Below are 27,179 nucleotides of genomic sequence, written 5' to 3'. Positions count from 1 at the left end.
TAAAAGCTGGTGCAGCAGACAGCAGCCAGATGTTGCCAGGTTGGTAAGGATATTCACCAAGCAAGTGGTTCACTGTAGCTTGTGTTGGTTAACCAGTGTAGTTTGTTAGCTGCCAGGCTAGCTTTAGACACTGCTAACACATACATTACTATGGCTTTTGGGTTCTGCCTTGGGTAAGTGTATTTTTTTTTTTTGGTCTATTGAGCTTTATTTTTGCATGCAAGACATGCATGCTTTTGTCTTACAGTGTTTCCCTACTCCTGTCTGTGTGGCCCACTGCACAATGTTCTGGCATTATTGAAGGTAACTAAAATATTTGGCTTATTGATCTACAATAATTAATAGAATCTCCATATTTTGACCTTCACTTGTCTTTGCACACAGGAGCTCTTCATATGGAGTGTCGTGATCGTTACTTCATGATAGCTGTTGATCTCTCCTTCACTGGGGAGGAACCCCTCTTTGAGGCTGTTGGTAAGTCCTGCACAGCTTCATCATGCTGGGCCATCACCATCTGAAACATGGTAACATGTGCTGTAAGGGAATTAAGTATTTTAGGAATTATATAAACCTATTCCACATCAATGTTGTCCTTTTCAATCAAGCATCTAATCATAAAATCAGTTTGTAGTCTCTAGTTAGAAATCCATTCTGGACTTTTAATTATTCATCACTGGTGAGCTATTTGAAGGTTCACTATACTTTTACAAGAACATATTTGGACATAACAATAATCTGCATTTCTTGGGTAATATTTGTCTTCCAGATGGGACAGGTGTGTACGCCATCACTGAGCAGTATGCGGCTCAGTGTGGCTACAGGGTCGTTCTTCTCCCTCTACCGGGCCGTGTGGAGCTCAGAGCCTCTTACTTCAGCTGTCACACTGACAACAAGGTGCGTACAAATTGCATATCAATCAGTCATTCATTTTACTGTACAGACTAGGTATTTTCTACTCTGCTCTTTCAGGATGATGAGGTCTTCACATTTAACTTCAACCTGATTGCGACACATGAAGGAACGGAGGACTCCTACGCTCTGAACCAGACCTGTTCTCCGTCTCTCCCCTGGTCTCCTAGAGAAATTACCTGTGAGGAAAACTACATGGAGGTAGGCTTGTTTTTTTTTTTTTTTTTTTTTTTTTTTTTTTTTTTTTTTTTTTTTTTTTTTGTTGTTTTTTAATTCATGGAATAGTTTCTGATGTTGCCTAATTATGACTTCTTTCCAGGTGTCTGTGAGGAGTGAAGTCACCTGTCCCTCTAGGACAATAAAAGATGACTGGAATGCTCTCAAACCTGTATGTTTGAAATGCTAAATTAATTTATCATTCTCTGTAGTTTATTATATATATTTATTATTTTTAAACTTTAAATCCCTTCCCAGGCACACCGCTCCACAACTTCAGACTGGCAGGTGATGTTTCAGAGAAATGAAGAGCAGTTGCCACCCATGAACCTCTCTGAAGTTCGCAATCGGGGCTATGAGTATGACTTGACCGATGGAAGGCTTGTGTTTCGTACTCCGTATGGACACCTGACTCATTCAGCACTGAGGTAAACCACTGATGCATAATATCATCTTTAGCATCTCATCCAAAGCAGGTTATGATCATTTGAGTCTCTCTCCAGGTGAATGGTGTTCCAGTAGAGGCTTTCCATGCAACTCTGTTCTCCAGACAAAGCTGGGTGGTCCTCATGGTCGACCTGGTGGCTGCTTGCTCCATGCGTCAGTATAACCATCTTTTCTGCTGTGGCTTCTTCTCCCCTTGATACAAGTAAAGCTTTAATAAAAGTGTAATGTCCACAGATGAAGGGTCTTATGACGGAGGCTACATGATGTGGGAGAATCCTGAGGCGCTGCACCCGCTTTTGTCTGGTCTACATGAGACTCGGGTCAACATTGGCCTCAATGGTGAACTAGTGGCGCAGCCAGTTGCAGAGGAGAGAGGCTACATTGTGGAGAAGAACAACACCACAGTCGAGATCAGCATCCCCTATAATGCTGAAGGAGGATACAGGAAGGTCAGGAGACACAAACTTATGAGTAGATGATAGTAATGGGCTTAGTAGTATCAATTAAAAGTAATCAACAGATGCCTTCATGGTCCACAAATGTGACTTGAAAGTTCTCTAAATGATGATCTAGGTCACTGTATAATATTAACTTAAAACCAGCAGCATCAGAATTTTATTTTTTTGGTTATGTTTTACCTGTTCTGTAAGTATTCTGCATGTCTGTTTCAGAGCTTTGTGAATGGCGATCTCTACGAGTTTTATGTATTTCATCTGTACTTGGAGCAAATCCTGGATGATGAGGATCATGTAGAAACCAGACAAAGATTTCAAAGGACTCTGTCCACTCCCTTGCTGCTGCGCCCCATTTTCACTGAAAACCAAACTGTTCCTGAGGAGCTTATGTTCACGGTCTACCTCGGAGACGTCCCTGAAGATGTAGAGTTGGCTGCTGTTCATTTGAATGGACAAGAATTTGCAGTTCCCTTTACAAACACAAGCAGCCACAACATCACTAAAATTGTTCACCCCAACAACACTCATGGCTACACTCTGAAGGTGCCTTTTGATGACCCTGTTGTTGTGCAGAGGGTAAAAGTTATTTAAAAATGTGGATGTTTAAGTCTTTCAACTGTCACCTGATCTCAGACATAACTGTTTTTCTTTTATCTCCTAGTTTTCTAAAGAAGATGCAGTTCTTCAGTATGGGCTGGATGTCAACTTCACACTGACGGTTTTGCCTGAAAACGAGTCTTTTTACCAACTGGTGTTTCTTGTGGCATTGTTCACAGATGTTTGTAAGTCCATTTTAAATTGAATAGGTAGAAAATTGTCATTGCTGTTTTTGTAAGCCCTCTAAGGCAAATTTGTGATTATGGGCTATACAAAATAAACTGAATTGTATAAGCAGTGAGCAGCCCGTTGTTGTGTTTGACAGCTCCTCCAGCCTTTGCTGCTGTCTGCACTGAGTCCGGCATCATCTTCAAACTGGACCGCCGGCCTTTTGACTACCTGTGGGACATCGGTATCGGCTCAGACCTGCTGACGCCGGAGCTGGCGGCTCAGCGCGGCTACATCATGAGCAACGATAGCCAGAGTCTGATTTTGGAGGTGCCGCTCTTCTCTCTCGGCTACAAGTACAAGGTGAGATGAGACTTGTTGGACGCGTTGACTTGTGTCCTTCAGTTGACTTGAACGTGGAGATGGATGACTAAGCTGCGTGTGTTTGTAGGATGTTACTTTGAAGGGCTTCTTTGGCACCTTCGAGATCCTGATGCGGGATCATGAGACATCAAAGGTCCAGAGCTCGACTATCAAGACTTGTCCGTTCTCTACTACTGAACTCATTAGTAAGGACGTCCTGTTACTTGGTTTGAGAGTGGGTGGGGTCTTTCTGTAGTTGATAAAGTTCCCTCATACCTCTTTCTCCAGTGTGTTCAAATGATGGGAGGTTCACTGTGGTGGCAAACTTGTCTCTGCTCATCCCAAGTGGAGAATTTCTTGCAAGATTCAGCCTGGTCAACAAATACTGTGGAGCCAGAGAGAGGGACAGCACCAGGGCTCTGTTCTCCTTTTCAGTCAACAGCTGTGGATCCACTGTCAATGTACTGGTGCTACAGACTTTAAACTATTGTTTCCAAAAGATGAATAATCAAAATGTCATGTGGCACTATTTGAATCTTTTGCCTTTAGCTCAACAGGGATAATGTGACTTATCAAAATGAGATTCTCTATAGCGGGAAGACCTTCTTCAGTACGAGTAAGGTAGTTTCTGATGATGCTACGGAGAGGTATGTATTACAATGCAGTGTAAAATGTAATAAAGAAAAGCTGTATAGCACAATAAGTTGGGCATTTAGTAAAGTGTTTTCTTTCTTACAGGGTGATAATACAGTGTACATATCCTCTGGCTGGTCTTCATCGCCTCTTCTCAGTGTTTAGGTTTGAGTCTGACACACCTGGTCTTGGCAGCATCATCCACACTACACAGCCCACAGCAGGTAAAGCAGTTCACCTGTCGGGACATGACAGAATTGAACTCCTCATTGTATTGGATTTGGAGCGTTTCTCATCTTTCTGTGCTGTAGGTCTACAGAGTCTCACCATCAAGCCCAGTGCGGCAATTAAAATGACACCTGCTAGTCAACAAGTATACCTGCCTGCCATCCACCCCCCTGCTCGCTACATCAAAGTTTCAAGATTTCAACAGCTTAACCATATCATGGGAAAAGGTGAGAATGTTATCATTTAAAACCTGTATTTATGAGCTATGGTCTCACTAAAATTGTCTTTACATCTCTTCACAGGAGCACAAAGAACCTTGCAAAAGAAAGTAAATCCTGCTCTTATTTGAAGGAAGTGTAATTTTTAAAAACATCTGCAATTGAATAAAGCTGTTTTGTGTCTTAAATACTTGTCCAACTTTTACTAAACTGACATGCATTTATACACAGGTTATGTAAATGACAGTCAGGGTTTTAAAGAGTATAAGATTTGGGTGAAGGAAGATTAAAGCCACTAAGAAAGGTAGACCTGTTACTGAACAAATTTGTTCAAGTAGCCCACTACAAAATGAATCAATGGGTACTGGTATACATGTGTCTTTTATAAGAAAGTAAAAATAAATTGTATGCTACTTTACTATATTTCAGAAGGGAAATAAGTACTAACGAATTCTTGTGCAGCTTTAGTTCCCTATTGCAGCTTTAACTTAAAAATTATCGGCACAAATCTGTTACACTGAAGTGGCTAAAAATGGTTTCACCTTAAGGGTCACACAACTTATAACATTGCAGAAGTGGAGTGGCATTACACTTTTTGGTATATCTAGTGGTATTTTTAAGCATCTGATCACTACCCTTTCTGTATGTGTAAGCCTAATCAATATTAAAACAATGCACTTTGACTCACCTCGGACATGAGTAAACTCTTATCTTTTTAGCATGATAATTAAGGACACTTAAGTGGGATTTTTACATTCAGAGGGGGGAAATTCATCAAACTAGTCCATATATGGCCATAAAACTTTAATTGTATTTTAGTTTGGCATTTACAAAATTTCTATATATATATATATTTTTTTTTTCAAAGTAATTCATAAGTATTAATTGGAGATACTAATGTTGTGTGTGTGTTTATATACAGTACCAGTCAAAAGTTTGGACACCTTCTCATTCAATGGTTTTTATTTATTTTTTCTACATTGTAGATTAATATTGAAGACATCCAAACTATGAAGGAACACGTATGGAATTATGTGGTAAACAAACAAATGCTCAACAAACCAGAATATGTTTTATATTTTTAGATTATTCAAAGTAGTTGAATGTGAAGAAAAAAAAAAAGTTACTGTATTAGATGCAAGTAAGTCAAATGAACGGGGTCTCCTGAGTCAACCAGCAGGGGGCGCTCGCTGCCACCAGGTGTGTTTATTTTTGACTTTTTCCCTTTTTGACACCATGTGAGTTAGTCAACCAGCTGGAGGACACTTGTTCACTATCTTCGAGCTACAAAATTGAGCAAAAAAAGTCGACCATGAACTACAATGAAGAGCCTCCTGTCGTGAGTTTTCAAACACACATTTAACAATAAACCAGGTAAGAGGAGGACATTTGTAATCACGTGGCCATGTTTGTGCTCAAACAGAGGTCCAGGCAGCCCACACTGCCTCCCTTCTCCACCAGGACCCTGCACCACCCTTCTTTCCTGCCTATGTACATGGCTGCAGGCTTTCAACACCATCACAATGACTGTAGCAACCAAACAGGTGAGTCAGTTTTACCCACATGGGTTTAAAAAAACAACTTTATTCAAACCCTTAAAGCTGACAACAAGTCTCCTCTCCAGTCCTCCCCATCATCCCAGCAGAGTTTTTCTACACTGATCCCACCATGAGCTGTGGGAGGAGGGTCCCCAACATAGTGAGTGAGTTGAGGGTAAGTGGATTTCACAAACACATCTAAATATTGGTTGCCATGACCCCCATTCATATCCCCAATAACCATGGGGTTAAGTCCCTTGAAGACAGCATAAACACACCATCATAAACTCCAATGCTTTAGAGATATTGGATGGTTTACAGACATTATTTGATCTTTTTTTCCCCCCCCAAATAAAATGTAATAAAGTTTGGGAAATGCTGCATTTAAATCTGGGCATCTGTCAAGACAACATCAAGACGAGTCCAAGTCATCTTCCTGGTGGTTTTAATAAAAAATGACATCTAAAGACAATAAAAGCTGGATGTACAGTACCAGTCAAAAGTTTGGACACACCTTCTCATTCAACTACTTTGAAGAATCTAAAATATAAAACATATTCTGGTTTGTTGAGCATTTGTTTATTTACCACATAATTCCACATGTGTTTGGATGTCTTCAATATTAATCTACAATGTAGAAAAAAATAAAGAAAAACCATTGAATGAGAAGGTGTGTCCAAACTTTTGACTGGTACTGTATGTGCAAATTATTGCAAAAATAAATTGGGAATACTCCTACTAACTGCAGCAATAGTGACAACACACTGTAATCAAACGTAATGTAAAATATAGAGGTATGTAGTGCTTTAAATGTATGTGTCTGTGACACGTTCATTTCTCAAGTGTTTTATCTATACTACAACAGACTGTGAGAACGTATTGAGCATAGGTGGAGGTGATGAGGGGGGGGTTTCGCCTGTGCTCTTTGGGTGGTGGTGGTGGTTGTAGAGGGTAATGCTTATAGAGGGGCTCAGACAGAAGAGAACATTTAATAAGATTGGCTCAGTGCGGTCTGACTAGAGCCAAGAGCCTGACCAGGGGGCTGGAAAGGAAGTTGAGACAGAGGGCAAAGGATGAGGCAGTTTGTTTTGACAGTGAAGCTGTTCATTTTGGGAAAAACTATCCTTCTATTGTATTTTTTTGAAAGCACCAGAAATTCACAGATTAAATTGACAGCAGCACAGAAAAGGAAAGCACAGAAAAATTGTATATAAATAATGAAAAATGTATTGCTGTGAAAGTAGATATTGCATACCAGAGTTGTAAGGGCTTTTAATCTTGGTAATATGGACAATTAAGACTTCATTTTTATTCTCTTTCTGCCCTCATTTCTCTACACCAGGTTTTCGATTGCTTCCAGCTCAACACTCCGCCACCAGTCATGTCCGCCTTCCCTGCTCCACCAACCCGTCCAGACCCATTCAGATCAGGCCCACACCCCATCAGGGATCTGGGCAGCCTCACCTTCAAAGTAAATGCTCTCCACCTTCCAGTGCATCCGAGCCGGGTTGTCCTCCAGCTCACCCAGGAGGAGGACCAGGCCGTCACCAATCTCCTGAAACTGCACCTCCAAGAAGAGCCGTCACACAGTGATGACACCCTTACTGCTCTGCATATGGACTATTCCAGTGTTTGCTTGAACCCCATCTCGTTCTTTCACCCTGAACTTATGGACACCACAACAGCTGAGGAAGTATTCAACCCCCTCTGTTGTGAAGTGCCGTATGCAAGGGAGGTTAGTTTGCAAAGTCAGTTGCAGCAGGGAAGGTGTTGGTCAGATACAGAGCTTGAGGCAGCTAACACCCTCTTGAGTTGCTTCAGCCTGATGGAGAAGGACAAAATCTTGTGCGAAAACCACAATAAATCAGCATTAAAACCTCCTGATCCTCTGCTGTACCAGAATCACAATGATTCATCAACAAACACTGAAACCCAACAAGGATCTGAGACTTTTCCTGCATTAATAACTGCTGATTGTGCCCAAAACAACGTTGGCAGCTTTAGTTGTGCCAGGGAACATGGAGAACCAGGGTGGGGGGATTTGGGGTTTGTTCAGGTAAAGAATGCTGATGATGTTCATCGGCCCGTTTCCGAGTCTACACTGTCCTCCGACTTAAAGACAAACGGAAGATCAAGCTCCTCTGGAGGTTTTTCAGAGGTGAACAAGTGGACGCTCTCAGATTCTGAGGGAGATGCTGTGCATGTACTCCTGAGCCTCGGAGACATGGGAGCGCTCGATATCGTGCAGTGATTGTCTTAAACCTGAGGGTCTTCATGTCCCCGGGTGAGTTTTGAAGGGACTTAACTACCTAATTTTCATTATGGAAACAACTAGTTGAGGGTTCTTTGCAGTGGTAGCTCATAATGTTGTGTTACACTGAAACCCCTTAACTATCTAGAATGAGAATATATTTCTTACTTGAAAAGTCTACCTTTAAGTATTGCACATTTGCCTTGTCATTTTCTAACTACTGTATCAGTGTTCAATAAAAATTATCAACCGTTGAGCCTCTTGCTAAAAAGACACATATTTTTAATAAAGCCACTACTACTGTTTTTTTTTTTTTTTTTTAAAAAAGGAGAGAATCCCCCTTACTCATTATTTACAACATATTGTACATGTACAGCGTATCGATCCACAAATAATATCCCGTCTTTACTGACAACAAGCTGCAGGGGGAGCTACAGTATTATTCCACAATGGCTACTGACACAAGCTAACAGGATAGTAAAACAGCACAACGACTGAAAAGTCATAGTGGCAGTACAGATCAGCCCACATTTACATGCATTTTCAAAGTTCTTGCGCTTGATATGATCCAGATAAAAGTCCTGTTGTGTAGTTCTGGGTTGTGAGTTTATTCAAAGGCACTTCCTGATTAGATTTAAAAAAAAAAAAAAAAAATAATAATAATTCTTGTGGTGAGATAAATTACTTTTTAAACATGTAAACCGTTTTTTTCCCCAAGATTCTTAAAAACTTGTATATCCTGTATTCTGGCCAACTTAGTGACACAAGAATGTTGTTGTGCATGGCAGGTATGAGAGGCTTTAACTTGTGTGAGCATGTGACTACGATGACACAAGAGGCATCAACGGGAACACCCAACCCTTTTCTTTTGCAGCAGGTGGGACGTTTCTACATTCTTAACAAACAATTGCTAGAACGATTGGCTTTTCAAACGTGCAGTTCCATGAGATGTTAATGAAGGGCTATATGCTCACAACAAGTAGAGGTAAACGCTACTACAGCTGTAAGATATGGATCTCTGTTACTGAATGGATGCATGCACATTCACATAGTCTCTCTTGGTAGTTAATGATCAACCTCAAGGTCCCAGCTTCACACTTGTGTCCTCCAGTAGTATAAATAAGGTTGTGATTGCAGGTCTGTTATGATTTCTCATGATCGTCACTGTTGTCCTTTAAGGTTTCATTTCCTGGTTGTTAACTTTTTTAGAGTTTGTATCGATACATCGTCCTTTTAAAAAAAACTATTTTAAATGTAAACGTCCTTGATCCATTGATTCCTAATTCAAGGTGTTGGTCTTGCTGCCGGCAACCATGCTTGCGGCCTGCATCACTCTGTAGCGCTCTCGGAGGTTTCGTCGCCTCACATGCTCGTTGGTGATTTCTATGACGTTGGCTGCGGGGAACCAGCCCTTTTGACCGTCTGACAGGCGGATGCCTTCATAACAGCCTGAGAGAAAAGGAGAAGTAGGAAGGAGGGAGGGAGGGAAGGGGAAAAGAGGAGAAGAGAACAAACAAGGGAAAGATTGGAGGTTTCTGTATCGTTCATGCAAGAAAGTCAAAACAAATCAATAAACTGCTAAGGTGAGAGGGTTGAGGATCAGGGTGTTTAAACAAGCGGAGTCAAAGGAGGGGGCATGTTAATGATTTGATTAATGTCATGTCAGCACATTTCACTTTTTTTGATAGGAAACCCTGTCAGTATCACAGTTAAACCCTTCTTGGTCTGTTTGAATCCACGGACGCTGATTAAGCCAAATATGGACAAGTGGGGAAATTATTTGACGCCAGAAAAGATTCATATCATTTTTGGGGCTCTGTAATAGAGGAAATGTGCTAATCTTTTCTAATCTTTTTACATTTAACGGCAAGCTCTGTGGAAGTCTGATAAGTAAAAAACCCTTACCCTCATTGGTTTTGCGGACGATGTTGACGATCTCAGTGGGCTCCAGGGCGAGCTCGTCTGCCTGCTGGGCGATGTACTGCTCCACGCACTGCACCTGGGGACAATCTGACACACACACACACGAAACTATGGGCATGAAACACACACAAACATATATTGTAGTTTCAATTTGTTTGCATCTGGTGTGTGTGTGTGTCTCCTCACCCCAGTCCTCATAAATCACTTCATTTTCATCACTGTCTGGGTTGGTCGGGTTGGGGAAAGCCGCCATCCACCTGTGCATGTCTGACCTGTTCACAGAAACAATTAGCTTACCATGAAAGAGGGCAAATGGGAAAAATAACTAAGATTTGTGGATCTGGATTGCCTGAAATCCTCAGACAATCCTGGAGAAAGTTTGGGCAGTTTATGTGTTTGTCATTCACACAGAGCTACTCACTGGGAGGGAGCTTTGAGCAGCCTCTCCATCATGCGTCCCTGGTGATTTTCCAGCAGGGTGAGGTTGAAGCAGAGCTCTAAGTGGCCGACGCCGCCCCCACCTTCTTCTATTGGCTGCACCTGTACCAGAGAGCGGTGGGCGTGATCGAGTACCACAAAACGCTCTGCACTGTTAAAAAAAAAAGAAGGGGCAAGTTGTTTATATGGGTATAAGGTTAAAGTGGACTTCAAGGAGAAATCATGTGCAGTGATTGTTTCAGAAGCATGTATATTTTGTATAACATGCATATTGTATGCAATTTTTTTATCATCGTACCTGCCGTCTATGTGGCAACAATGGCATATTTGAAATCTACTTATCGCTTCCTTTCAGTTCTCTTCCAGCACTACTTTCTGCCACATTTGAGGAAGTTTGGAGTCCTTCTACTAGTGATGACACACTGTGAAAGCGTCTTAATTTATTTTGCGGTCAGTTGTCACATTCTCCATGGTTAACTACTACTGCTAAAGCGGCTTTCTTCCGCTCTAAAATCACAACCTCTGCTTCCAATCCTAAAATACTCTTCGAAACTTTCTCTTCCCTCCTCCTGCCCCCACCCCCTCCTCCTACTTCCTCCCTTCTCCCTGATGATTTCGCCAACTTCTTTGACAAGAAGGTAAACGATATCAGATCCTCCTTCTCTCAGCGCCCCTCTCCCTGTCCACCCTCTCCCGCTCTACCCTCATGGAGACATGGAGGGGGGCCGTGTCGGAACCACGCATGCTGACTACGGGGGTTCCACAAGGTTCAGTTCTGGGCCCCCTTCTCTTCTCGCTCTACACAACATCCATGATCAACCATGATTTTTTCTTCCAGAGGCTAATATTTAAACTCAACTTACAGAATAATTTACAGTGGAGAGTGTCATCATATATATTGTTTTCCAGAAGCCGCTTTTACAAGGTTTACTAGCACTTTGCTTGCATTAATGTAGCTGTTTGCTAATTCAACCCTCTATTGTTAACAGGACTGAAGGTCTACAGTCATGCTAATGTGACCTGGAGGCTGTTCTTTGAGCTAAATGCTAACGTCAGCATGCTAACATGCTCATATTGACTATGTTACACGCTGATGTTAAAAAGATGTATAGTTACTCTATGTTCACTGTCTTAGCTTAGCTTGTTAGCATGCTACCATTCAATAGTTAGCATTAAACAGAAAGTACACCTGAGTCTGATGGGAATGCTGTTTGTTTTACAGGTATTAAAACCAAAAACCAAAGTACTGAACAACTTGAAAATGTGTCCTGATAGAGGAAAAGTCAGAGGATCACACAGCCATTAGGGTTCATCCTCTGTGCACATTGGATGTCTGCACATATTTTCCAGCCAAACTATGAAATAGTTGTTGAGATATTTCAGTCTGGGCCAAAGTGGTGGACTGACTGACCGAACCCATCCCTAGAGTCCCGCTACTAACCCTTTCTTGGCAGCGATGATGAGCAGATCATTGAAGAGGAAGAGGTAGACAGGGATGAACTTTGACCTCATGTTGAAGAGGGTCCCTCCTTTGGACATTTCCTGCAGCTCCCCTTTCTTCTCCAGGTATCGTGTCTGGGAGATGATCGGGATGGCCTGGAAGGGAAAACAAGCAAAAGTAGGTACATCTTGCTGTTTTTCTAAATAAATGTCCAAGGAGCTCAAGTCCAACAGAAATCGTGCACACATTTCTTGTGTGTGTGTGTGTGTGTGTGTGTGTGTGTGTGTTTGAGTTTACCTTGAGCTTGTCAAACTCCAGTGTCTGAGAGACATGGATTAGCTCCTCCATCTGTCTCATCTTTCCCACCTGTGTGTTACACTCATCGATGAGCTGTGGGATTATGAAAAGTGGAAAAAGAGAGAGGAGATCATGAAATAACATAATTATTTTCTTTCCACAGTTACAAACCTCGCTTTCCCTTCTGAATCTCTTTGGGAGTATCGGGTTCATTCCTTTGACAAATGTCTCCCTGTCTGAGCCAACTATCTCACCCTGCCTTTGTCCTTAGTGACACGTCTGACTCACTGTCACCGCGGAGCTCTTTCAATAGGAAATCCTTCACTCAGACAATGGCTGACGTCAAAAATCCAGAGGCATGCGAGTCAAATTAAATGGATTTGTAGGGTGAAGAGTGAATGGGGTTTACCTTCGACACCGAAGCCAAAGCCTTGGAGGCCGTCTGCTCCTCTGTCGTCTTCTCCTTTGTTCTCCTCAGGATGTTCTGAAACGACAAACAACAAATTTCTATTTCTGCAACGGACAAACAGCATCAACAGGATAAATATTTTCCACTTAAATGCTAAAAAAAAAGGTCATAAGGTTGAAGCAGGGTTTGTTTGTCTGTTTGCTCATAGGTTAAGGTAGTGACGAGTTTGAACGGGGAAGAATACGCTGGAATGAGAACATTCCACGAAGCAAACTCACCTTGACGAACTCAGCCTTTTATTGGCTGGTAGCAAGAGACGATCTGGGTCAGTTCTACAGAATGAACTGACATTCTGTGTAAATCATTTAAAGGTTGCAAAGGCTGACTGCATTGTCGTAACGTACCAGTGACATTACTATGACCCTAACCTCCTGAGCTTTTTTTCCTCACAGGGAAAGGAAACACACCTGCAAACTGACTCAAAACCATAAAGAGATTGAAATAAACATTTCTGATATTTTGGGACAGAGGAATTTTCTTTTAAATAATCAATAGTTTAGAGTCAGTGTGCAGGAATGACTTTTTCAGGCTTTGCACCTACAAACGATGTGTGTATTATTGTGTTCCTAACTTCCTATTCAAAAGGATAAATTTAACGTTGTGGGACATACGTTTGTTTGATAGTTAGTTAAGACTGATTCCACTCTAATGCCTCTACATTAAGTATTAAGCTCAAAGCCAGGGTTAAATTAGTTGAGCTTAGTGTGAAGACTCTAAGCAGGGGACAAAAGCTAACCTGGCTAATAGAGACAGTTTTGATTGACCAACAGCCGGCGAAAACAGACACATGCTAGCCATTTTCCCTCCCTTCCCATCTTTATACTAAGCTATTCAGCTTGTTGTTGGATTCATTAAACCTCTCTATTTCTTCTTTACTGTTTAAAAACAGCTTTAAACTAGTGCTCCTGTGACGTTGCTGACCTCAATGAGCATTTTGATGCGTGTTATCCGCTGGAAGGGCAGCAGCAAGAAGGACATGAAGGGCAGCCGCTGACATTGAGGTGACTCTTGGAGACGAGTGATGACCGTAGCAAACTGTGCGTTGCTCTTCCTGTAGACGAACATAAACGCACATATGAAAGGTATGTAATGTAGCTCTGATGTTCATATTTGTGTGAAATACAGAAGAAAAAGTGGTAAAGGAGAATAAAACTCCATTGAACAGCATTAAAAATACACGCCTACTGTGGTATTTCATTTTCTTGACATATACAAAATGCTGTGAATAAATAAAACACACAAGAGGAAATTTGAAATAAGTGAAAAAATCCTTACAAGAGCGAGGTGTAGGTCTTATCCTGGTAGATCTGGTTGCGGACGTAGTCGATGTAGGCCGGGAAGTTGTGCTGGGCGTGGTAGTGGATGATGTCACAGATGTCTTGAAAGACCAGCTCCTTGAATATGCGTTCCTCCAGGTCCTTCAAGAACCTGTGGAGTCGGAGGGCAAAGGTTTCACTAAACGTAAACGGGTTTTTGAACCGTAAAGAACAACCAGACACATAGGAGGCTTTAATTATCTCAGGAAAAGACTTGTTACATCTTTGTTTTTCCTTCCTTTCTCTTTGTATCTTTGTCCCAAGTGACCTTGTAATAGTTCAAGTCATTAATCACCGTCCTATTTCCCTTTTCCTTTATCTCCCTCCATCCTTCCTTTCTGCCCTTTCTCACCTCTCGCTGACCTCTCGGACCCTCAGGATGTTGGAAAAGAGGGTTTTCCTTTCTCTGATGATCATCGTCGCCTCCAGCTCCCGGCTGTTCAGGAAGTGTTCGGTCAGAACTCGCAGGGATCGAAGGTAAGAGGCCTCGGACGTCAAAACCTCGAACATACTCTGCCAAGGGAAAAAAGACAAAAAGATTAACTTCAGCCTTTGTATTGGACTAAAACGCCTCTATGTTACTGTAGGTTTTCCATTATAAAACATTTGCAAGATTCTCCAACCGATGAACCAAAATGTGAGTTTCTATCTAAAGATGTAAAAGTTGGTGGTTTATCAAAAAATGACACCATCATAATTTAAATTTTTTCACATGCATTATTTATCTTTTACTTCCTGTACTCGACAGGATTTTTTTTCCTTCCTGTTCCAGTGACTGTAAAAGCTTTCTTAAAATTGGTTTATAGTGAATCAATATTATATCACAGCACCGAGTGATACACTGAGACGGAGTGGATCATAATTTATATAAAAAAACCACCACATTATTAATTTAAGATTTGATTTAAAACTTGATACTGCATCTCCCATTTCTCTTCTCCTCGCGTCGTTGATCATCCTCATCACATTAGCCTCTCTCCCTCCTCTCCTCACATCAGTCCCTCACCTCCTGGTACTTGCACTGCTCGGGGGTAAGCTGCTCCAGCACCCCTCCCTCCCGCACAGCTGGGAGGTCCTGCCACAGGGTGCTCTGGCTCGCTGCGGGCCCAGGGGCGTCCCTCGGTGCTCCGGTTCCAGTGCCGGTTCCAGTACCGGTTCCAGTACCGGAGCGATGGCCTGGCCAGTCCATGGCGTAGTCCACGCTACTTTTACTGATGTTGCGACAGACCGTCTGGCGTCGGATCTCCTTGGTGATGACGGTGGCCCGGTACGTCTGGTACATAGGTTCTGAGGAGAAACAAGGGGGTGCAGGGGTTCTGAGTAAATCCCAGTACACAAGTAACAAGCTATAATGGTGATGGCCAACATACCAACATGCTGACAGTGTTTCCTGTTACAGACTTTAATGTGACTTAAAAGCTGACTTGAAAGTCAGTGGCACAGACTTTGTGTCACAGGTGTCAATCTTACCATCCTGCAGCCGGGACTCCCAGCTGAACGAGGACACCCTCCTGAGGGAGTCGCTCCTGACTGGACGCCTGGAACAGGAAGCATGGAAAGAGAAAAGGGATCAACCAGGGTGATATGAAACAAAATGATCCAACAAAAGAGTGAATTGCGCAGTTAATTATTACTCCATAAACACAAAAACACTATTGTTGACTGTTAAGTCTGGTGAAATTCTACATTTTTCTTATCGTCAACAATTCTCATAAAAAGCCCAAACCCCCAAAAATGGTACTGCGTCTCTGAATACTATCTATTTCCATATATCTATTTTTAAGCCCAACTGAAGACTTAAACCTTTTTCAAAAAGGATTAATAGTTTCCTAAAAAACACTGGCTGCTGTCCTGAAACTAGACTTAACAATATGTTTGTTTGGGACTATTTTCAGCTGCGGATGAATACATATTTGATGTGCTAGTCAGTTTTTAACAAAAGCAGGTGGGTGTATGATTGATTGAAAGTAGGCTACAGTGCCGCTTTGCATGGTAATAAAGAAATACCCAGTGCAACAGTGTGGCTCATTGGTTTAGTAGTTTTTATACAACAATGGATTTCTATGTCACAGAAGAAACAGCTACACAGACAAAACTTGTAAATAGGATCAATTAATTGATGGTTTTGGTGTTTTGGTGGTATTTTTGACAAATACGAGAATATTCATCATCAGCCTTGTCTTTTTAAAAATAAAAGTAAGAGGTAAAGTGAGGCTGATAACTCACGGTTCTTCAGCTATATCCTCTTTCTCCCCCTCATTCCCTCCATTTACGTATCCTTCTGAAAAGAAAAGTATATGGAGTCATCGCTTTTGATTACACAGAAAATGAACAATTTGTGAATCATTCATAGCTCATCACAGGCTAAGATAATAATGTTTGTCCGGCACACACCTGCAATCTGTGTGAGGGATTGCGTTGAGGCACTACTGAGCCTCTTGGGGTCCGTCTTTGGTGGTGGAGGTGGGGGTCTTTGAGGGCTGAGTGAGAGAGGGGGGTTGGACATCTGAGGGCTCGGCCCACCGGCGCCGTTAGGGGACGAGGGCCGCAAGTTACGCCACTCCTCCAGTGTGGGCTGAGGTAGAAGAACGCCCCGGTGTACCGGCGTGAGGCTGCGGCCGTCATGAGCCACAGGCATCCTCGGCGGGACGGCAGGCGGCACCTCGCCCGGGCTGGAGACGGGTTTGGTGTCCGTCTGAAACTCTGACGTCGGGTCTGAGGTGCTGTAGGACAGTTTAGACTGGCGAGGTGGTTTGCGTACCTTGATACGAGGAATGTCCGGTTCCTTACACACAGATGTGGACTTTCTAGTATTGGGGTTGACCACTGGGAGCGTGGCCTCGTATATATTTTCTTCTTCGTTTTGAGTGGATAAGTGGTGAATTTGTGGTGACTGTGCCCGTTTGGGGGGAACCGGGGGAGAGTGGGAGCGAGTGACATCGAGAGAGGAGAGAACGGAGCGAGGGCCCGGGTCCGAAAGTCTCCTGTGACCATCGGCGATCAGAACATCCAAACATTGGTGGAACTTTGCCTTTTCGTGTTGTTTCAACACTTCACTTTCATCAACCACAGGAATCCAGTCCACCTCTTCCCCTGCGTCACTGTCCTTGTCCAATACCGTCACTACCGCTATATCTTTATCCCAATACTCCTGCTCTTCCTCATCAGTTTCATAGTCGTCTCCATCTCCTACCTCCACCTCCACGTCCACGGGCACCCATATTAGTTTCATCCCAGGCCGCTGGTGGTGGCACACACAGCTGCAGCCTGGGTCGCAGCATGGACTGAGAGGTGTGTGAGGACTGTGCTCCGTCTCCGGTTCACCTCCTCCAATCAGACGAATCTCCACCTCTTTTCCATCAGGCGCTGCATCGAAAAAAGAAGCAACACAGATTAACTGCTTTGAAACGTTTATGAAAATAAATCATCAACATTTTTTTAGTTCCTATTGAAGGAAACATAAAGCTTTTTTTCCCCTCCAGGCTAAAACACTCCAGCCAATAGGTGTGACGGAGCCGTTTCCTGTCCACTTCTTTCCTACATGTGTATCCCCAGATAGGGCGGCTCACTTTCATTAAGAGCTTTTTTTTTTTTTTTCCAGCTTCACACAGCACACACTGGACTGTCGAGTCAGCAGTTCATCGCTATGCAAATACAGCATGTCTGCAAGGGGTGTCTTCAAATATTCATGGAAAGCTCGGAGCGTTGGAAAAATCCAATATTGACAAAAGGAAATGGAAGAGGTGGAGGAAAGAGAAAGTTGAAAGGAGGATGGGGAAATGGGTCATATGAAAGGAAAAGAAGATTAATTAAAAAATAATGGTCCAACTCAATATCAAACATTTCCATACAAGCCATATAAGGATTGCACTTTTTACATGTGTTTTTTAGGGTGATTGCATTATTTTATTAAAACGCCATGAGTTTAGTTTGTTGCAAACAGTTGCATTAAGCTTAATTGCTCAAATATCACCATTCAATATCACCATTCTCTGTCTGAATTAATTGACAACTATTTTAATCCTGGATTAATATTGAAGGTTATCTTTCAGGCACAAATGCCAAACATTCTCTGGACCCAACATACCAATTATTTCCCCCAATTTTCTGTCTAAACAATTGATCAGAAAATAACAGACAGATAAATCGTTACCGACAATAATCGTTCATCAATTCTGGTGGTGTGTGGCTGTATCGCCACAGAATCTGATGACTTTAAAGGCTTCTTGTTGCTAACGGGGAACCAAAACAATGAAGTGAAAGCAGAGTATGTGTAACGAGGGAGGGAACACACAGATCTGTATTTAATCAGGCAGCCAATCAAATGTCTTTGGCTTCCTTGTTGAGTCAGGCCAAAACTGAAAATGACACATCAAGGGACATTCTTCTGTCAACGAGATATAACTGAACACCTCAAGCACACACACACACACACACACACACACACACACACACACACACACACACACACACACACACACACACACACACACACACACACACACACACACACACACACACACACAGATGTGATCAGCTGACTGAAAGAACCTGTTTATGGCTGTTGGTTAATATTAAACCAGAGGAACAACGCCTGACCTTTTAAGAGAACTGATTCAGACAAATTATCCTGACTGCCCTGTAGATTTAACTTTTAATTCAATAAAGACACACGTTCATGCAAAAGTATGTACACGCACACTGTTTGCAGTTTTATCAATGAGAGCAACCTCTGAACAAAACTACACTCAGTCCAGTGTTTGTGAAACTTTAGCTACATTGCAGGTTGTGTGAGACTGTCAGAGGATACGAGGAGTGAGTAAAACAAAGTGTATTGTGTCAAATAAACACAACATTAAATGTTGCCGGCTCTGATTGGCAGCCAAATGTAAAGGTTATTTGACATAAAAGTAAATTTACAAGAAATCACATGACACAGCTTCCTGATATTTACCATATCGAGCTGGAGGCGGGACAACTGTTTTTGTCATTACTACCCTCATAGGTGATCCTATAATAAATACTTAAACTTCACTTTTGACTTTATTATTTTCCCAAAGTAAACTTGGTCGACGGCACAGCATTACACACAGGGACTAACAGGTGACAACAACAATCTATAGTCGAAAACATAAAAATGATGTTACAAAAAGAATGTGTGAAATATATTCAAAAGTAAAATTCTATTTAAAGGAAGAAGCAGTAGATGAAGACAAAAACAGAAAGATAAAAACAAACTAAAATCCACTGTACCTGATCGTCTTCCTCCCACACAGATGCTCTCCACCTCCTCTCCTCGCTCGCTCTCTCTCTGCCTCCTCTTCACAGGCAGCGGAGGCGCCCTCTCTCCCCCGATCTGAAGCTGCAGACTGGTGCGGCCCGGTTTGGGCTTTACCGTAGGCGGCCTTCTGTAGCGTTTAATACGCAGCACTTCCGCGGTACCATTGGTGGGTTTTTTCCCCAATTCAACTGGCTCCTTTTGGCTAAACTTGTTCACAATATTCTTGACCTTCCCTCCAGAAAGGCTCGCGCCGCTGACTTTTTCTCCCGGAGGAGGGGAGCTGGTTTGTGGCGACGGTTTGGGAGGGATGTCCGGTCTTGGTTTGGCCTCAGGTTTGAGGGGTGAAGGCGACGCGGGCCGCTGGGATGCCTCCTGGACAGACATGGTAGATAGAGTCTTCTCTTATGATGCGTTTAACTCCCAGCCCTGACCAATCAGAGGTCAGGCTTTAAGGGCAAAGGTCAATGTGAGCATGTCGTCATAACCTGATGAGCAAAGAGAAAGGAGAAGAAAGTTTAAAACCAGATATTATAGCAGATGTAATGTCTTAATTATCAAAAGCAACTTGTCTTGCATTTTATGTCTCATTAGACAGTAGAAAGGGAATGTGGGAAAAGGGAGAGAAAGGTCACAGGTCAGACTTGGACTGGGGAAGTAGTGATTACATAGTGAGCGCCTTAAACATCTAGGTTAGTGGTTCTCAACCTCTTTGGTTTGTGACTCCTTAAAAAAGGCACAACTCACTCAAATTATAGTCACATTTTGTAGCTAAAACTAACATTTACACAACCATATAAACATTACATAATTCAGTATTTTCATTACAGTATAATCTCAAAATCAGACTTTTGAGCTCTGTGCTACTAAACCCACGACTGTAAGGCCTCATAAGGAAAATGAACTTTGCACTGTAAGGAGACCACTCATTTAGAGAAAACACATTCCCACAAAGAAACAAGAGATAATCAGGTGAAATTATAGCTGAGCTGTTTGTTTACAAGGTGACGCAGTGAAGGGAAGTCCAGCTATGACTACAGATAATACATTTTTCAACCATGAATGTGCCTAACATCTCTGTACATATTCTTAAATGGTTATTTATTAATGACTCACAGCTGAAAAGCTGGATTTGCTGTCAGTAAGAGTCGGCCTGTGGAAACTATTTTAAAACGTACAGCTCGGACCTCTGTGTAAAAGGACAAAGTGAAGCAACAAACACAAAATGCCAATTCTTCTTTGGTTTGCTGTCTGGCAAGCTGACCTTTAGAACAGTTTTTATATGATTCATGACACCCCTGTTGTATTTCAATTAATAGTTAACCACTGTTTCAATACAATTATGTACTTATAATAACTCCACCCTATCTACTGTTGTTGCCTTTACAGGTTGAAGAGCCTCAAGCTCCTTGTAGTATTTTACCTTTCAGCTATGCCACAAGCCGTCCGAAAAGGTTTTACAATCCTTAATATTACTTGTGCAACAACATTTTTCTGAAGTCTTTTACATAAACGTGTGCTGCTATCCCTTAAGCAAAGAAAGCTCCCAACACTGAGACATTTCCTTATTCAAAGCACTCTTGTCATTCAAATAAAGCAATCAAACGAGACGTTTCTTTCAGCGTCTTTAAAAAGAAACTCGATGACAGTAATGAAAAATTCTGTTTCCATTATGGGCGACCAATTGGCCATGCTTCAGATTCTTCTCAACGTGTCTCACATTTTTTTTTCCATGTGTGCAACAGTTGATGTAATACCAAACCAAAAGGGGGTTAGTCATCTTCTGAGTGACTCATTCAGTAATCACAGCAGAGCTACAGGAGAGGACGTTACTGCTTTGTGTGACTCTTTGATTAATACGTTTTGCTTGTAGCTGTATGCATTACACATACATCATTACAAGGCTGCAACAAACTACATTTCTAATTGACGATAAACGTAATGATGTTAGTCTGTCAGTCAGTCCGACACCTTGGTCCGGACTGAAATATCTCAACAACTATTTGCTTGTTTCAGAACAAATTCTAAAACAATCAATTAAATAATCCCTCAACTGACATTGACAGTCACTGGTTTCAGCTTCTCGAATATGAGAATCGTCAGCTTTTCACAGCTTAATATTGCTGACCATTTTAAATCTTAAAATCAGAACATTTGAAGGCATCATCCTTGAGTCTGGGAAACTGTAATGGGCATTTTTCACCAACAGACACATACTCTAGTTTGACGTCCTATTCAGCACTTCTGATAAAAACTATAAGTATGAAACTGCAGCCTCTTATGGACGCATTATCTTATTATTGAGTTGCATTATGGGAAAGTCTGAGTTTTTGGAGATTGTACCATACAACAAACAACTCTTTTAATCTGTCTCTCTCAAGCCACCAAGTACTCCATTAAAGGGGCATTCACAAAGTGTTCCCTTGCTTTGTGAAAGATTAGAGGCTGTTGTGTTTTATATAAAGTGCCAGTAATTTCATAAGTAGTCGCGACCGGAACAGACAACATTTTCAAGAAATGAATCGAGACTAGTGCCTAACACCAGCAGGTAAACAAAAGCATCATAGACAGCAGCCTACGTTAAGTCAATAACACACAAGCAGTAGCTGAGCGTTACTTAGGAAGTACACCGGCTGGTCAGACCAGTTTGGAAGTGATGTGCGTGCTTCACAGTCAGCGAGCTTAGAATTAAAAAAAAGACAGACAAGGTTTCACGTTTCAGTCTGACTGGAAACTGTTTCTGGTCAGACAAGCAGTATTAGATGAATAGAAAATGATATTACATGAATGTATCAGGACGTTAACTGGGAAAGAAACGGTTCCCTTTCTCAAAATACCATCAATCTCAGTTCAGTTTTTAACACTCCTTTTCTTGGAAGTCTTCAAATTCTTCATTTTTGGGTACTTTATTCTTGTTTTTTATAACCTCAGACATCAGGAAACATGACGTCAGGAACATTTGTGTGTGTGTATGGGTGTGTGTGTGTGTGGGTGGGTATAATGTAGGTCTTTCCAGGTTTCAGTTTTGTCCCTCTGGTTATTATCATTGTCAACAGGGTGACATATAAACCTAAATTGGAGGGTGTGTACACTCACAAAGCACTCTTCTATACAGTGGGAAGAGCACGTTCTGATTGTGTGTTAATGCACTTACAGACCAAGTGAGAGACTAGACTTGAGGTTACAATTCCCCTCCTGACTTTCTTTCAAAAGTCCCCCCCCCACCAGACTTCACTTCTCTTTTGTCTCCTTTTGGTGTATTGACCTGGTTTGTTCAATAGCTCCTCCAGTCTACTGGACCCTACACACACACACACACACACACACACACACACACACACAGGCTGGGTCAGTGGGTCATTCATTCCAGTAAGTGTATTTGTCCCGGCAAATCCAATAATTATCAGATATGGTGTGACCCCCTAAATCAGACCAGCTTGAGAACAATCCTCAAGTGCTTAAAGGGGGCGCCCATTAACACAATACTCTCTCTCTCTCGTTCTCTCTTTCTCGCTGTATGTGTGTGTGTGTACAGTATGCCATCTGCTCTGGACACTAATGGGTCAGTGTGTATACAAAAATGGGTTGTGGTGGTGGGGGCTTTAAGAGAGCGACCATTACAATACATGTGATGCGTGTAGGCTCCACGTTGGACAGGAAGAGGGGACGGAAAAGGTGTGTGGAGAAGGAAAACACAACACACACACACACACACACACACACACACACACACACACACACACACACACACACACACACACACACACACACAGGGGTGGGAATCCAGGAAAGAGGAATAAGCACATTGAGTTGTTGTGATGTCACAAGTGATAGATTGGCAACAAGAAAACCCTAGTTATAAATAAGTAAATATAGATATAATGTTTTAGGTCAATAACTCACATCTGAAGCTGCCAACAATGATCTACAGATCATTATTATAACAAAACCTAAATATATTAGATATTAAACTACTTAAAGATATTCTATAGTAATACCACAAGGGTTAAAATAATTATATTTCAGTATGACAACGTCACTATAACCTTATAACCATTAACTAGTGTTACAGTGGTTTCCATAAGGGCACAGGTGCTTCCAAACCTCACCTGCTAGATTAAATTGCACATTATGAACAAATCTCATTTAAGCCACTAAGGGAAAACTCACCAGTCTTGTTCATGCATATCCTTTCCCTTCAGTCATTCGGCTCTAGTGTTGGCAGTCCTGCATGCTTAGCTTTGGCAAGGAAACAACGCTTTCTGCTCCAAAAACCAGTCCAAGGCGAGAAATACACTGTTAAGAACAAATGATCCACAATGCATAAACTGGCTCAGAGTCTTATTGTTTGCTGTGACAGGCTTGTTGTCTGAGCACCCATCATCCCTCTGTTGTTGTCTCCTTTGTTACCGGCAGCCTGTGTGAGAGGACGGACGGGAGGCAGCAGAGAGGCAACCCCCCTGAGGAGGAGGAGGAGGAGGAGGAGGAGGACCACAGCTGACAAGCCACTAAAGCATGGGCCTCAGGTTCTGGGAAGGGATTTCAAAATAAAATATTCATTTGAACAAGGTTATATTTATTGACCAAAGCCTAGAGCAGTGAGTGGTTCTCAACCTTTTTTTCAGTGATGTACCCCCCTGTGAAATATTTTTTCAGCCAAGTACCCCCTAACCAGTGCAAAGCATTTTTGGTTGAAAAAAAGATATAATACGCTTTATTAAACTGTCAACACTGAAGATTGCATAGTTGCATTGAGTTCAGTTTATGAACTAACACTTATATTTTATTTAATATTTATTAAATAACTATTTTTAAAGGATTTTTGAATGGATGCTAATTTTAAATATGTTTTTTAAAGATCTCACGTACCCCCATTTGAGAACCACTGGCCTAGAATATTGCATTCCAAGCCATCGTCCTCTTGTTTGATAAATGTATGTTACGACGAGTTAGATAATGATGATTCCCTCCTCTTGGTCATTTTTGACAATATGAATGCTAATACAGTACCAGTCAAAAGTTTGGACACACCTTCTCATTCAACTACTTTGAATAATCTAAAAATATAAAACATATTCTGGTTTGTTGAGCATTTGTTTGTTTACCACATAATTCCATATGTGTTCCTTCATAGTTTGGATGTCTTCAATATTAATCTACAATGTAGAAAAAAATAAAAAATAAAGAAAAACCATTGAATGAGAAGGTTTTAACTGGTATAGTATTTTTTTATTTTAACAAATGATTAGGTTGGATGATGGTGGCTGGATGTATTCTTAGCACTTATTGTATTCGAATTAGTTTGTTGCACTTATTGTATTCGTATTAGTTTGTTTCTGCACTGTACTTTTGCTCTGGTTTATGCTCTTAGATGCTTGTTCAAGAAAGGAGATGCACTTATGACTTCTGGTGACTAGTAGTTCTCTTGAATACCTATATTGAATACACTTATTGTAAGTCGCTTTGGATAAAAGCGTCTGCTAAATGACTGTAATGTAATGTAATTCTGGGTAATATGTTATCACCTGATGTACACAATTAAATGGAAGCCTGTGTGATGGGTTTTAGCATTCGTTTTACATATTTTATAATGTATTTTATGAATTTCGTAATGTTTTTTGTGTTTAGGTCTGCGTGTGTTCTGTGGTTAACGTGGCTGCAAGACAAATTTACCATTGGGGACAATGTTTTATTTACTTTGATAGAAATAAGCAAGACCTAATTAAAACCAATGTATTATTAATAAATAAGAATAATTATATATATATATATATATATATATAATAATTTAATATATATATATTAAATAACTATTTTTAAAGGATTTTATATATATATATATATATATATATATATATATATATATATTACAGTGCTACATTGTTGCTCTCTACAGATGTAAATTCAAATTACTTGAATAAATAATTACCCGCATTATTTACACATAACAATGGAATTGTGAATTTTATCTCCATTTTTCCATGTCATTCAAATTTAACTTAAATCCTAAAAACTGAAAACATACAACTGTATAAAAGTTGTGCAGCATATAGTACATGCAAAAATACCCATAGGGTTGGAAATTTACTTTTTTGTCCACCTGCCACTTAATTTCTTTCACCAGCCAATTTCTAGGCAATGTGAAATTACATGTGATAATTAATAAAACAAGATCTACAAAATTCCAGGAATATGCTATTTTATTTCACAAGATAAATATTTTAACTGAAATATTTTTCTCTCCCTCTTTTTATTTTAGCACTCTTAATTTGAAGGCCAACATTTCCCAATTTTGTCACTTCCTGGGTGTTTATCATGGACTTCTTTGGTCTTCCAATCTACTAACGAATGAAATAAACCTCTCAGTATTTGTTTATTTTAAGGTTGGTATTGCAAAAGTATTATATTATGTTTTATTTGTTTGCCACTTGCAGTAAAGTCTGTGCTGGTTTCAGTTAAATAGTAAAAAAAACTTCCCTTTTCAAATTGAGATATAGTCACTCATTAATAACAATAATAATGACCAAGGCAGTTATATACTATTGTGCTGGGGTGACCACTGTAAATGAATATCACATGATTCAGCATATATCATCTCTTTATGGTAGATTACTTGTTATTACCATAGATTGTACAAGTACCTCCCCTCACCTCAGTATTTTACATTTGTGTCCTACTCCCACCTAGCGCCTTAGATCGGAACAGACTATAGTGTACAGAAAATATTACAGTTTATTTTAGATGTCCAAAAATATTTTGGGTTGTAAATGCTGGTATAATATTTTAATAGTTTTAATATTATTTATAGTTTAATAGCAAATCTATGCAAAGAAAAGAACAAATAATAGATGAAAACTAAGACATGAGAAACCCCAAAAGTACTTATGATGAGTCAAATTTTTGACCTGCCACTTAAAATGTATTATCTTATAATTTGGGTTCACTATTTCAAAAATTGGCTTACTATTTAATTTTAAATTAGTTTAATATTTTATTTATTTACCATATAAAATCTCTAATTTAGTAATACAAACTTTGAACAAACTTTCTAATTAGTTTTGACCTGCCATACTATTTCTGACTTACCATCTTGTCATTTTGACTTCATAAGACAAAATCTTTGCTTACTATCTCATAACTTTTACTTAGTAACTCAAACTTTTGTATCATTATCTCACAATTAAGAATATCAAGAATTTGCTTTAGAAAGTACAAATATTGAATTAAAATCTTATAATATCAAAATATTAACCCACATTGGTACTTTCTATCTAATCTATTTTTGTTTTACCTGCCATACATACATTTTTTAATAATTTATAACTAATTATTTATGAAATTTGGCTTCAATAATATCTAAGCTGCATATATTTTCAGAAAAAATATGATTTTCTGATTCCTGTAAAGCCATGTATGGAGCACACCATTATGAATGATAAGTAGACCCGGTCAGTTTGATGAACTTGAGACATAAAGACTTATAACTTGTAACAATTCTTTTACTTATCCATTCCCACTCCGGACACCACATTTGACTCTTCATTTGTTCCTCTCTGCCTTCCCCTAGGGTCTTGATAATTTGGATTGCTTGTGTTTGGGTGGTTGTTCGGTTTTAATAGATATTCTTAGATTTCATTATGATTAAATTAATTAAAATTTTTATTTTATTTTTTTGTTTGTTTTTAGTGTTTTATTATTATATTTGATTATTGTGATTGTTCTACCCTGTGCAGCACCTTGAGATTTCTTTGTATTTTAAAGTGTGCTATATAAATAAAATCCATTATTATTATTATTATTATTATTATTATTATTATTATTATTCTACATCTGTAAATAACAGCAGGATGTGTGGAGTGGAACAAAACAATCGGGGTCTACTTTAGCTGGATGCTCCTGCTGCGCAAAGATACTGCGGCATTTCCTTTATACTCGGTGAGCCGCAGTGCATGCTGGTATCCCTCCGCCGGCAGAGGAAACGCTCCTCGACCAAT

General features: G+C 40.5%; 3 protein-coding genes across 3 annotated transcripts; 2 read left to right on the top strand and 1 right to left on the bottom strand.

Annotated features, from left to right (window-relative positions):
• Positions 1-30: 30 nt before the first annotated feature.
• On the top strand, positions 31-4,396 carry LOC129093106 (uncharacterized). The gene is given in 19 exon segments (XM_054601016.1): positions 31-173; positions 248-303; positions 385-474; positions 767-894; positions 970-1,110; positions 1,229-1,297; positions 1,384-1,528; positions 1,531-1,553; positions 1,629-1,725; positions 1,807-2,021; positions 2,244-2,603; positions 2,689-2,809; positions 2,950-3,155; positions 3,244-3,361; positions 3,444-3,616; positions 3,705-3,802; positions 3,894-4,012; positions 4,100-4,243; positions 4,319-4,396. Coding segments are annotated over 19 exon segments (2,373 nt in total). The 5' UTR covers positions 31-150; the 3' UTR covers positions 4,366-4,396.
• Positions 4,397-5,472: 1,076 nt separating this feature from the next.
• LOC129093112 (uncharacterized) lies at positions 5,473-8,050 on the top strand. The gene is made up of 4 exons (XM_054601023.1): positions 5,473-5,573; positions 5,658-5,778; positions 5,859-5,947; positions 7,115-8,050. Exons 1-4 carry the CDS (start codon positions 5,547-5,549, stop codon positions 8,021-8,023), a joined length of 1,146 nt encoding a protein of 381 aa, XP_054456998.1. The 5' UTR covers positions 5,473-5,546; the 3' UTR covers positions 8,024-8,050.
• Positions 8,051-8,370: 320 nt separating this feature from the next.
• Positions 8,371-19,572, bottom strand: arhgef15b (Rho guanine nucleotide exchange factor 15b). The gene is made up of 15 exons (XM_054601015.1): positions 19,161-19,572; positions 16,302-17,273; positions 16,134-16,188; positions 15,378-15,445; positions 14,914-15,194; positions 14,260-14,420; positions 13,867-14,019; positions 13,513-13,642; positions 12,532-12,606; positions 12,123-12,215; positions 11,826-11,980; positions 10,368-10,535; positions 10,133-10,218; positions 9,929-10,033; positions 8,371-9,472 (listed from the first exon to the last, which is right to left on the bottom strand). Exons 1-15 carry the CDS (start codon positions 19,570-19,572, stop codon positions 9,303-9,305), a joined length of 3,084 nt encoding a protein of 1,027 aa, XP_054456990.1. The 3' UTR covers positions 8,371-9,302.
• Between the last annotated feature and the right edge of the window lie 7,607 nt (positions 19,573-27,179).

The sequence above is a fragment of the Anoplopoma fimbria genome, chromosome 7 (genome assembly GCF_027596085.1).
Source record: "Anoplopoma fimbria isolate UVic2021 breed Golden Eagle Sablefish chromosome 7, Afim_UVic_2022, whole genome shotgun sequence".
NCBI classification, from domain to species: domain Eukaryota; kingdom Metazoa; phylum Chordata; class Actinopteri; order Perciformes; family Anoplopomatidae; genus Anoplopoma; species Anoplopoma fimbria.
The sequence above is the reverse complement of the archived record's forward strand: the minus strand, read 5'-3'. Positions and strand labels throughout refer to the sequence as shown.

Excerpts from the sequence above, each read along its gene's own strand:
- LOC129093112 (XM_054601023.1), top strand. The coding sequence starts at position 5,547 with ATGAACTACAATGAAGAGCCTCCTGTC. Across the intron at positions 5,779-5,858 it reads TGACTGTAGCAACCAAACAG|TCCTCCCCATCATCCCAGCA; the intron begins GTGAGTCAGTTT and ends TCTCCTCTCCAG. Across the intron at positions 5,948-7,114 it reads ACATAGTGAGTGAGTTGAGG|GTTTTCGATTGCTTCCAGCT; the intron begins GTAAGTGGATTT and ends TCTCTACACCAG.
- arhgef15b (XM_054601015.1), bottom strand. The coding sequence starts at position 19,572 with ATGTCTGTCCAGGAGGCATCCCAGCGGCCCGCGTCGCCTTCACCCCTC. Across the intron at positions 17,274-19,160 it reads TGTGGGAGGAAGACGATCAG|CGCCTGATGGAAAAGAGGTG; the intron begins GTACAGTGGATT and ends TTTTCGATGCAG. Across the intron at positions 14,421-14,913 it reads AGCAGTGCAAGTACCAGGAG|AGTATGTTCGAGGTTTTGAC; the intron begins GTGAGGGACTGA and ends TTCCCTTGGCAG.